General features: G+C 54.4%; 1 protein-coding gene across 3 annotated transcripts in view; it reads left to right on the top strand.

Annotated features, from left to right (window-relative positions):
* The window catches only part of PTPRU (protein tyrosine phosphatase receptor type U), a 40,703-nt gene extending 30,893 nt beyond the window's left edge, over positions 1–9,810 (top strand). For all 3 annotated transcript variants that reach the window (XM_035345630.1, XM_035345629.1, XM_035345628.1), the window contains 4 exons: positions 1,843–1,968; positions 4,050–4,207; positions 4,793–4,928; positions 7,192–9,810. In XM_035345630.1, coding sequence (XP_035201521.1) covers positions 1,843–1,968; positions 4,050–4,207; positions 4,793–4,928; positions 7,192–7,254 — 483 coding nt within the window. In that variant the 3' untranslated portion in view covers positions 7,255–9,810. The remainder of the gene's footprint in view (positions 1–1,842; positions 1,969–4,049; positions 4,208–4,792; positions 4,929–7,191) is intronic.
* The last annotated feature ends 1,857 nt before the right edge of the window (positions 9,811–11,667 follow it).

Below are 11,667 nucleotides of genomic sequence, written 5' to 3'. Positions count from 1 at the left end.
TGCGTTGACGTTGCGTTGACGTTGCGTTGACGTTGCGTTGACGTTGCATTACTGTCCTATAATCTTTGTGGATTCCCAGAGGAGATAAAGAGTTAACAGGAAAGGGAAAGTTTGGGAGTAAAGAACTGTTTTTAGCCTCCTTTTACAAAGGGGAAACTGAGGCATGGATTTCCCTGCTTCTTTGAGATGTTTTGGTTCAGCTTGGCACAAAATGGGACTCCCCTGGTTCTTCCTGCAGGGATGCACCACCAGGACCATGTTTCTCTAGCAAGGTGTGTCCTTCCCTCTCTCCTGCCACGAGAGGGTTTGTGGTTTCCTTGCACGCTGTCAGCCCCTCCAGTGCTTTGCCCTGGCAGAGGTGATGTTCCAGTGCCAAGCCATCAGGCGTTTGTCTTCCTAATGAGTGGTGACTTGTGAATGCTGCTTTATAAATGAGCCTGCTGCAAAGTGGCTGGTTTACGGTGTGATGGGATGTGCAGATCTGCTGAGCTGGAGGGGAGCTGTCCCCTGTCACCTGTCCCCTGTAGAGAGGGGACAGAAGCCCTCTCCCAGGGTGGCCCGGGAGCTGGAGCCACAGCCAGAGCAGATGTAGAAGTCCACTCCAGGTCTGTAACATTAATTCAGTGAGGAAACTTACCGGATTTTACATAAAATTAGCATTATGGATGCTTAATGGATGTCCGGAGAAGACTTCATTAGCTGGCTTATTTGACGAGGTGAGATCAGATACACGATGTAAATGACCCAGACTGGTGGTTGTACCATTCATCACAAGGACACGGATGCAGTGCTGGTCCTGAGTGGTGTAAATACAAGTGGTGTAAATACAAATACAGCAGGGGTGCCATGAGGGAGCGGGGGGGTTGCTCGGTGGGTTTTGCCCCTGGATTCACCAGGGCCATGCATCACCTCTGCAGCAAAAGCATCAGCTGTCGGCTGAACCCTGCTGCAGGGAACCACGGCAAGGGATAAAAAAAAAGAAAAAAACACATACACTTTTTCCCTGTTCACCTGTTTTTTCATCCCCTCGTTCAGAAATGCCCAGCAGGAGCTGCCTGTCCCCATCCATGTCCCCATCCCCTGCAGCGTGGCAGGGCAGCTGCTGTCCCACGGCGCTGTCCCGGTGGGGTCCCTGCCGTTTTTCTTCATTATTCAGCCCTGTCTCTCTCCCCGGACATCTATTCTTCAGGGATGTCTGTGTTACAATATTTAGCTGGGTCTTAAATGTTTACCAGTTTAGGACCAACAGCTAATAAATCAGCCTTTACAGCAGGCAGCTTTGAAAGGTGACTTAGAGGGTATATCCCTCACTTGAACTATGTCTTGCCGAAGGAAGTTTTAATATCCAAATTATAGCTCTGAGTCTAGAAGGCTTAGAGATCCTGGAGATTTATAGCCCCTATTAATAACCAATTATTTCTCAAACACATTTGCCATGCAGTTAGGCCCAAGCCGTTAGATGGCCTGAAATGCTAAATGTTCTGTTAAAGTGCGGTGACAAACATCATATATTTTGTATCGCTGCTGGTTTCCCAGCTGTCAGGGTGTGAAAACAATCCCATCCGTGACCCTTGGCCGGAGCCATCCATCAGTGCCCCGCAGGACACACGGGAGGGACACAGCCCTCCCTGGGCTGCCGGCTGCCATCGGCGTGATTTTGGGCATGTCCTGGCCATGGGCTGATGACAAAGCTGCTTCTAAAACCAGAGCAGCCAAGCCTTGCTCCGTCCCAGTGCAGGATCAGGCCCGGGGACCATCCTGCCCCCTCTGGGACCAGCTGCCCACGGTGCGAGGTGGCCTTTGCCCGTGTCCCCGGTCACGGTGCCGTGCTTCTCCCCACAGCCCTGCTTGCAGTACTGGCCCGAGCCTGGGCTCCAGCACTATGGCCCCATGGAGGTGGAGTACGTTTCGGGGGCGGCGGATGAGGACATCGTGTCCCGACTCTTCCGAGTGCAGAACATCACGCGGGTGAGGCACGGGATGGGTCGGGGGGCTCCACGTGTGGCTGTGTGCAGCCAGGCTCCCCCGGTGCAGGTAACTGGAGGAGCTTGTGGGCAGGGCTGGGTGGATCTGGGGAAGGGCTGGGGCACCTCGAAGAGCTTCTTTATGAGAGTGAAGGCCTTGGGAGAGCAGAAGGATGCACCTGGTGAGGCCACGCAGTCCTGGAGCTTGGCCCGGTAACTCACGCTACAAACTAACCAACTTGTAGGTGCTGCTGTGCTCTTCAGTCCAACCCAGCTCCTCCAGAGGACGCGGCACCAGCCTAGAGGAGCCTTCAGTGCCGTTGGCTCCATCCAACCATCCTCCAGTTCCCACATCCTCACAAGGTCACAGAATCACAGAACCATTTAGGTTGGAAGAGACCTCCAAGATCCTCTAGTCCAACCTCTGACCTAACGCTAACAAGTCCTCCACTAAACCATGTCACCAAGCTCTACATCTAGACGTCTTTTAAAGACCTCCAGGGATGGTGACTCAACCACTTCCCTGGGCAGCCCATCCCAATGCCTAACAACCCTTTCAGTAAAGAAGTTTTTCCTAATATCCAACCTAAACCTCCCCTGGTACAACTTTAGATCTTAGACAACTCTACAGAAGACCTTTCCTATCCTCCTGGAGGTCCGTGTGTACCCCGCTGCCTGTGCAGCTTGGGACAGAAGTGCCCCCCGTGGGTTCTGTGGGCTGTGTGGGACCTGCAGAGCAGTTTTGTTTGGGGTGAGATCTGCCCAGGGTTTCGTGTCCTTGCTGCAGCGTTCACTGCAAGCCTGTCTTTCATGCTTGGTCAGTTTGGCTTGTCGTTAAATGAGAAGAAATGGAGTGAAATTGGGAAAGGACGTGGATTGTGATGAGCAGCACGTGTGGGTGCAGAGTTTCAGGCAGGGAAGAGCTGGTTTGACTGCAGAACCTGGCTGGGAAGAGGTGATGGCCCTGAAGGCTGTACATCTCCCAGGGGGTGCTGAAGAGCTTAGGGTGATGCTCTGATGACGGAGGTCATCGGGCAGAAGGAATCTGTGGAGCGTCTGGGCTTGGAGGAGACAGGTCCTGCCTGGTCTGGAATCAGGTGGTCTTGGTTTGCACCCCCCATGGCAGCATCTGGCCTCTTTCCTGGGTGTCAGCCTGAAATCCTTTGGCTGCGGCTGGTGGCAGAATATGCCCCTTGCTGAATTAAAATGCAGCATGATTGCAGTCTCTGGATCCAAGCAGAGATCTCCCCAGGGAGCAGAGCGCCGGAGGAGCGCTGCGAAACGCAAGGAGCTGCTTCTCAACAAGCCGTGCCCGCTGCTGGTGGCTGGAGGGGAGCCAGCTCCGTGAGCCAGAGCTGTCACCTAGAGCCACAGAACCAGAGAGTGTCCCGAGTTGGAAGGGACCCACAGGGGTCATCGAGTCCAACCCCTGGGTCCCCACAGGACCACCCAAAAATCAGGAGCACCTAAGCTTCAAAATTTATCCTGCAGCTTCCCGTAGCGGGCTGCCAGAGGAGTTTCCTCCTGGTGCCCAGAGTATTTCTGAGCGAGAGCCTCACATCTGCCGGGCTGGAACCTGGCCTTGTTCAGCTCCCTGGGTGTAATCCTCCTCCCGCAGCCTGCTAACCAGATTAGGTTTCAAGGCTAACCAGCTTACCAGGGCATTAGGGTGTGCTGCCACCGCGCCCCAGTTCCGTGGGAGGCAGCTTTTGGTGAGCTCGTGGCTTCCAGAGAACACACAAAAAATGTGTCCCCTGGGGATCCTCTGCCTGCGAGGTGAGGATGTGATGGAGAAGCCCTGGGGAGGCTGAGGTTGTGAGTTTTGTGAGATACGTGGGCAGCCTGAGATGCTGCTGGCTAGGGGAAATCACGTTCATGGAGCTGCCCAGGGTGGTGGCACCGATGGGTCGGTGTGAACTGGGAACCATCCACACCCGGAGAGGCTTTTCCTCTTTGCCTCTGCTGTTAATACGTGGCAAGAACCCTCCGTGAAACCTCCAGCGGAGGGAAAAGAGGACAGCGGAAGGACAAGAGAGGTCACATCCCATTACCGTGGGATCACGTTAACGAGGTTTGCTTTTCTAGTTGCAGGAGGGGCACCTGATGGTCCGGCATTTCCAGTACCTGCGGTGGTCGGCGTACCGAGACACCCCAGACTCCAAGAAGTCCTTCCTGCACCTCCTGGCCCAAGTGGAGAGGTGGCAGAAGGAGAGCGGTGATGGCAGGACCGTGGTGCACTGCTTGTGAGTGTCCGCTGGAGAGGAGCGGGCTCTGGCATGGGGGGAGATGCTGTCGGCTCATTTGTCCACAGTCCTGCCAAAAATTGTTCTGAAAATCCCTTTCCAGGGCAATTTTTGTGCCCAACCCCCCACACGATCTGCTCAGATGGGACCTGGCACGTTCGCAGATTGGTAGAGACAGCAGGCGAGCCTTTAATCAAAAATTAATTACGGCCTCGTCTGTCTTCATTAGCCAAGGGATAATTTGAGAACATGCTTTATAAAACACCGGCGTCGTGCTCGCTCTTCCTCTGCCCAGTCCCTGTTGCTGTCAGGGATCAGACGTGACCGTGTCGGATGGCTTCACCCCAGGGTGAATGGTTTTGCTGCGGCGCAGGTCTGGCCCTGATGGTCCAAAAAAGCATTTTCTTTCTCTGTTGTGGCTCTTGTGAGGCCCAGTGGGGTCCAGTCCAGGTCCCCCAGTTTAGGGGGGATCTGGGACCTCTCCTGGGAGGGAGGGATGGGCAGAGAACGGGGGGGAACTGGACGGTGCAGGACAATGCTCAGCTGCCATCCTCCTGCCACCACCATGTGTGCTTCTCCCACCAGGAACGGGGGCGGCCGGAGCGGCACCTACTGTGCCTCCACCATGATCCTGGAGATGCTCAAGTGTCACAACATGGCCGATGTCTTCTACGCCGCCAAGACCCTCCGCAACTACAAGCCAAACATGGTGGAGACCTTGGTGAGCATCAGGCACCGCCAGCGTCCGCGCTGGCTGCTGCTCCCCGTGCATCTGCCCTCCTGCAAGCCTCTGGCAGAGGGGCGAGGTGCTGGGGGACACATGCACCCCAAAAAAAGGGATTTCCCATCCCAAAGCCAGCTAGTTTTTGGGGCGTCCTGCAGGAGCATGTCTCAGTGAGTTCCCCAGTAGGCTGAGCTGGGTGGGTAGGTGAAAGCCTCTTGAAAGCTGCCTTGGTGCTGCCTTTATGTCACCGTGGTGCCCTTGGCACTGGGCTTGCCAGAAATCTGTCCCTGGTCTAATGGGGCAGGTTCGCAGGGGTGACAGAGCGCTGGAGCAGGCTGCCCAGAGAACTGGGGGGGGTCTTCTCCTTGGAGATCTTCAAAAGTCATCTGGAGACATGGGCATGGGTGGCCCTGCTGGAGCAGGGGTTGGACCAGATGGACCCAGAGGTCCAGTCCCACCTCAGCCATCCTGTGGTTCTGTAATTGTGGCTTTTTTTTTGCGGGTTGTGGGGCTGGGAACAGCTCTGGGTCGTTCACTGCCTGCCTGGCGTGGCTGAGCTGAGCACCCAGAAGCACCCATGTGCCCAGGGGTGTCCCTGGGGAGGAGGCGCATGGTGCTGGCTACTTGTCCCCATCTTCAGCTGGAGCAGGGGGTCTCCTTCCTGTGGATGTGGTTTAGAGAAAACAGCCTGGAGTTAAATTCACCCAGCCAGCTCCATGGGATGGTTTCATGCTGCCAGGAGGGGAGCTGAGGGCTGGAAAGTGAAACCTAACAAATTCCTGCTGGAAATACAAAAGGGAACGGCGTTTTGAGCAGGATGCCTGGGTGGGTAAGCTGCTGGGGGGGGGGGTGGGTGAAAGTTTTGTGCCCTACTCCAGGTCCCCGAGGGCAGGACCGGGGAGGGAGCAGGCACGTGGCCGTCCCCACGCGTCCCGTGCTGGGCTGGTGCCTCGTGGTGGTTCCAAAGCAAGCCAGCCGGAAATGTTTACCCTGCCCGGATTATAAAATCCCTAAGTTGAGAAATGAAATGGTTTTGAGGGGGATGCGATTTGCATTAGGAATTAAAGTGGAGGAGAAGGTGAGGGAGGGGACCGGGGAGCAGAGGGAGAGCTGCAGCTAATGGAAAGATGATGTGACAAGCGTGAGGCCACCAGCCCCATTGGGCTAAATTGCCAAGGTATTAAAAAAGCGACATTTTGCATCGGGACATGAGCGTCCTCCAGCCTCAAATGAACCTGAAACAGCTATTCTGGGAATCCCAATCTACCGGAGCTGCTGGAGGCTGGGTCCTCCCCCGGTGTAAGGAGCTGCAGCTCCACAGAGAGCAGCCGGAGCAGAACGTTTCCCTCTGGATCCTGCTTGTGCTTTTTTCCCCCTCTGCTTGCCCGTGGGGGGTTATTTTTATATTATAATAAATGGAAACAATCCCTTTTCTTAATCCAGAAGCTTTATGTGCTTTTAATCTAAGCTGCCACAGCCTCCTCGCTTTGAAGCCCCTCTGCCCACTCCCACCTGGGGATAACAGTATTTGCACGCCGGGGCTCAAACTGCCATCTCCGTAATGCTGCCGAGGATTTGGGGAGACGAGGGGACCCAGGATGCTCCCACCCAAAAGCATCAGAAACCTTAATGTTTTCATTTTTTTTCCCCTTCTTGTTGGATGCTTGAAGGAGCAACATCTCATGGGGATGGACACTTCGGAGGTCTGCGCTCCCCCGTAGTTTTGTGTGCTATAAATTGCATGAGGACAGGAGAGCACACGAACAGGTCACGTAAAGGACGAGGATAGACAAAACAGCCTTCGTGAGCCCAATTTCAGTGATTTTTGCTATAAAAATAGGAACCAGCCATGCTAGGCTTGCCTTCGTGCGGTAAGGTAGTGGGAAGCAAAAAGTGCCTTTGGTTTCAGGGAAGGCTCAGCCCTGGTGCAGTTAATAAACCAGATCCTCACCCTAAGGGGATGTTCACTCCTTGCCCTTCCTTCTGGGGGAGGTGAAGATGCCCCCCAAATAAGGCAAATCAGTGCTGTTGGTGTGTTTGCATCCAACGGGTGTTTCATCCATTTTCCCCAGCAATGAGCATTGTTTGCTAAAAGAGTTGTTTGTGGCAGTGTTGTTTTGGCAGGAGCTTTATAGGGGACAGGAGAGGGAGGAAGCCCCTGGTGAGGTCCCATAGAGCTCAAAAGCTTTTCCTTAGGGCTGCTGAAACTTATTAATGGGGCAGCTTCGGGATCTTAATTCTCCTCTCTCTTCCCGAACAGGAGCAGTACCATTTCTGCTACGACATAGCACTGGAATACCTGGAGTCGCTGGAGACCAGATAGCACCTCGCCGGGAGGGCGAAGGCAGGGGGCTGCGTAGGGTTTGTGCCAAACGCGCCGTTTTGCGCTCAGACGTTGCGTTAGTGCTGAAGGCGAGGAGGGGAAAAAACAGCAAAGGAGCAGGTGCAAACACAGATCGAGAGCAATGGAAGGACGTGGGGATGCGTTGGCCGTTCTCCATCTTCATCCTCTGCTTTCCAACTCCCCTCCCCTTGCTCCAAGTGCGTCTGGGTGGCTGCGGGTCGCTGCCACAGCTCGTCTTGTCCCGTCCCTGTGGCGGCGTGGGGTTGGTGAGCATGAGAAGTTGCCCCGGAGCGCTGCCTGGTTCTGCTCGGACACATCTGGAACAGCTGGAGAAGACCCCAAGGAGGGGAGGAAGAGGACAGAAGGACGTGCGCCTGTTTCCCAGCAGGGCAGGATGGATTTTTGGGAAAGAGATGTTTTTAAATCATATGTGGAGCTGGAAGCTGCTCTTTGAGGAGCCCTGATGGCCGCCGGTGGGTTTTGCCCTTTGTGGGGACCTTTTGGGCTCTGTGCTGGAGCAAAGCCCCTAAAGGCAGCTCGTGGATTTCTGCCCGCTCGCCACGAGTCTGGTTTCCACTGTCGTATATCTGTGAGCTGTGCCCCTTCGTGCATCCAGCCCTGGACAGAGCGGGGATGTGGGAAGGGAGGCAGGGGGCAAAAAGTGTCCCTCTGCGGGGACCGGCCCGCAGCCCTCCCAGTGACCTTGCAAAGCTTCAGAAGTGATGTTTCCCCTGTGGCTTGTCCGTCTCCATGCTGTTGTCTCCATCCATATCAATTATTCCTTCCTGGGGGACTCTGAGCGCTGGTGACAAATTCCTGGTGCCACCCAGGCAGATGTCTGGGGCTGGAGCTGAGGGCATCTGATGCTTTTTGGCTTTATCCTGCTACAGGCAGGCGGGAGATGTAATTTCTGCCGTCTGATGTTGTAATAATTGCAGGGTTTCCTGCTTGCTGGGGGAAGCCAGGTTGTTCTCGGGCTTGGGGAGCAAGCTGTGGTCAGGGTTTTCCTCTGCAAACGGCCCCACAAAGGTGCAGTGAAGAGATGCAGGTCTGAGGGCTGCCTCGGACGCTCGAGGAACTGGGGATCTTGCTTGTCTCGATGGCAAAACCTTTGTCAGTCATTTTTGGTGGGTAGAGAAGAGAAAATGAGAAACCAGCCTCCATGTGCTGGAGGTTGCCTGCAGGTACCCCCATCCTTCATCCCCCTGCATCCTGCAGCCCCACCTGCCCCGGGCAGCAGACCCTTTCCAGCCCTGGTGCGTTCGCACCCTGACCATGATCCAAAGCCCAGGCAGATGCCTTTTGGCCGGACCATTGCGCAGCGTGAAGGTCTCGGGGCAAAAGGGGCTGAAAAAAGCCCAGAGAAACTTCCACCTGCTTTCCAAAGGCGGAGGGGCATGAGATAAATCTCTCCACCTTGGAGGATTTATGCTGGGGGAGCCAAGGTTTGCTACTCGGTGCTTAGCTGGGAATAAACTGCACTGCCCCGAGCTGGATCCTGCACCTCCTTCGAGGAGCACTGGAGCATGTCCGTGGGTTTTGCCCGGATCCTTGGCTTTCCCATGTCCCCGCTGCCTAATTCGCACGGCTTGACAATACCAGATCCAAGGGCTATACAACGGGTTCCCCTTCGTTTCCATCCGTGCTGTGTGCCAGTGGTGTTTTGTGACCAAATAGTCTCCTCACCCCGCCACGGGCTGGTTGTGGCAGGACTTCGGGTAACGCCGGTACTCGCGTGGAGCAAGTCGGTGTCCTCGTCCCATCCCCTTCTTGCTGCCTGGGGACCCGCAGGGTGCTCCGTTGGGTGCTGCTCGCAGCTGACCTGTGGCCAGAAAAACAGGAAAAAAAAAATGGAAAATTGGAATCCCCCTTTAGTCCCGATAAGGTAGAGGCTGGTGGAGTTGTGTATATATGTTTTAAAGGTGAGATTTTTTTTTTTTTTTCCCCTTTTCTTTTTTGATACCTCCTTGCTGGATGTCTCTGGGTTTTTAGGGCATCTCTTCCAAAGGGCAGACTTTGACATCAAAGTGCTACAAAAACCGACCCATCTCCAGCTCCTGCCGGGATGCTCACGTGACACAAGGCAAGGACAGCCTGTACATACAAATATATATAGAGAAATATATATATATAAATATAAATACTGTTCTTAAGATGGATAATGTTTATTGGTATTACAGGTTGGAGTGGTGCTTTCTTTTTTTCGTTTCTAATAAAAAAAAAAGAAAAAAAAAGAAAAAAAATTAGAACCCAAGAAAAAACACCAGATTGGAATGGTTTTGACCCCAAAAACTTTGGCAGCATCCAAGAGCTGCTGCCAAGGGGACTGGTGCCGTGAAGCGGCTCCACCGTGGAGGGGACGTCGGGGGCAGCGCGGTGGGGACGGAGGGGTGGCACGGGAGGGACACGTCCGCTGTGGATTGTACCACACACATCCAGCTGTTATCTGTTTAATTTTTATTTTTTTAATTATTATTTTTTGGCTTTCTTTCCTTTTAAGAAAATCAGTTGCATAAATAAATGTTCCAAATTCGTGATGGCCTCTGGGTTTCTTTTGCTGGCCCTGGTCTGGGACCTGTGCTCTAGGGAGCCCTTGAAGCACCATGTAGTTTATAAAAACAAAACAAAAAAAAAGGAAAATAAAAAGATACAGCTGTATCATGCTTTCTTCAAGGATATTTTGGGGGAACCCATTTGTGGGGCCAGATTCTGGGATTGCAAAACCTTCCTGGCACTGAGGACAGGGCTGCCTTGCTCTTGCAGAGCTTTAGTTTTTCCTTCCGAGAGCAGGATGGTGAGGTCTCAGACGAGGTCCCATGGTTGAGAATTTCAGCTTCCCCCCTCCTCAACCAGTGGAGGTTGAGTGCTTGCAACTTCACATGGCACTTGTGATGGAGCAGTGTCCTCGTGGATGGGTCTTGCCCATTCCTCTGGCTGGCTGGTGAGGAGCGAGGTTTCCTTGCATGGAGTGGGAAGAGGCTTTCTCCTTGCTTGGTCTGTCCTGATTTCCTCCAGGGAACGTGGCCCTGGGAATCACTGGTGAAGCTCCTGGAGGTGCAGAGAGCTCTTGGGAAGAAGCAAGCAGCCGGGAGGATGCTCCCATTTCGTGCCACCTCCACAGTTCCTTGGGAGCTGGGGCTGCAGCAGGGCTGGGGTGGGCAATGCTCCATCCAACAGGGGCACCATCCCCTGGGCTTTGATGATGGGGTGTCCCCAGGGCTCTCACCCAACCTCAACCAGCTCAGCTGGCTCTGACCCAAACCTCAGCAGGGTCTGAATGTCCTGGGGCAGCCCCTGGGGCAATGCTTTGGCTCCGTTTTGCCTCTGGGCTGATTTTCCATCCCTCGGTTTTCCCAGAAAGCAAGCAGGGGGCTCTGTGGAAGTGCTGGGAATAGCAAAGAGGGAGAGGGACCGGTCCTGGGATTCCCAGCGATGGGATGAGCCAGTGCTGGGACAGGTGCACAAAGCAAGAAAAAACTTCCCGTGCCCTTCCCAGCTGGGAAGTGAACAGCTATTGTAAGGAAAGCCTTCTGAAGAAGAAAGCTCCTGCATTGTCTTTGGTGATTTCTTTATTGCAAAGCAGCCTTCAGTTTAATGTGTTGTGATATTAAACGCTTCCAGTAACACTTGAGTCTTAATTTAATGGAGACCAAGGAAAAAAAAAAAGATCTAATTGACTTGTCAGGACTGTTTTTCATCTTTAATTAAGGTTCGTGAAGGATGTGGTAATTACATTTTACCAATAAATAATAAAAATGGGGGCTAATGCAAATTAAAACCAAGAACCACACCTGGCAAGGGCTGGGGGTGCGCGTGGCACCCTCAGGCTGCAGGGTCTGTCCTCGGCTGGGTGTCCCCAAGCCCTGTGGTGCTGTCCTGGAGCGGTGGCAGTGTCACCGTGCCCAACCCCTGGCCACCTCCCTGCTGGTTTCGGGCTCTCCTCGAGCCGTATTTCAGCCACAGCTCATTGGGTGCTCGCTGTCACCGGCCGCTAACGATGACAAAACCTTTCCCCTGGGTTTATGAAGGCCATCACTCGGTCGGCGGGTCCGTAACACAAACAGCAGCTGCTCCGCCAGGACCAATGCGTTGCCCTTCTCCGCCGTGCCCCGTGAAGGTAAAAGAGGAGTTTTTCCCCAGGGACAAGGGGTGGTGGCAGGGTCCTGGTCCCAGCCTGGCCGTGGGGCACAGCGGGGTGGCACTTGGTGGCCAGCTGGGGAGGGATGGGGTGCTGGAGGAGGGCTTCTGGGGCCAGGAGAAGAGCGGGGACACGTTGCCTGCAGCTGGTGGCAGCGAGGACCTCACTTTCCTGCCTTGTTTTATCCCCACAATGTCTCGAAGACACACGGAGAGCCCGGAGCACCAGGCAGCCCGCACCACCCTGCAGAGCCA

The sequence above is a fragment of the Oxyura jamaicensis genome, chromosome 23 (assembly GCF_011077185.1).
Source record: "Oxyura jamaicensis isolate SHBP4307 breed ruddy duck chromosome 23, BPBGC_Ojam_1.0, whole genome shotgun sequence".
Taxonomy (NCBI): Eukaryota; Metazoa; Chordata; class Aves; order Anseriformes; family Anatidae; genus Oxyura; species Oxyura jamaicensis.
Note: the sequence above shows the minus strand (reverse complement) of the source record. Positions and strands in the feature narration are given on the sequence as shown.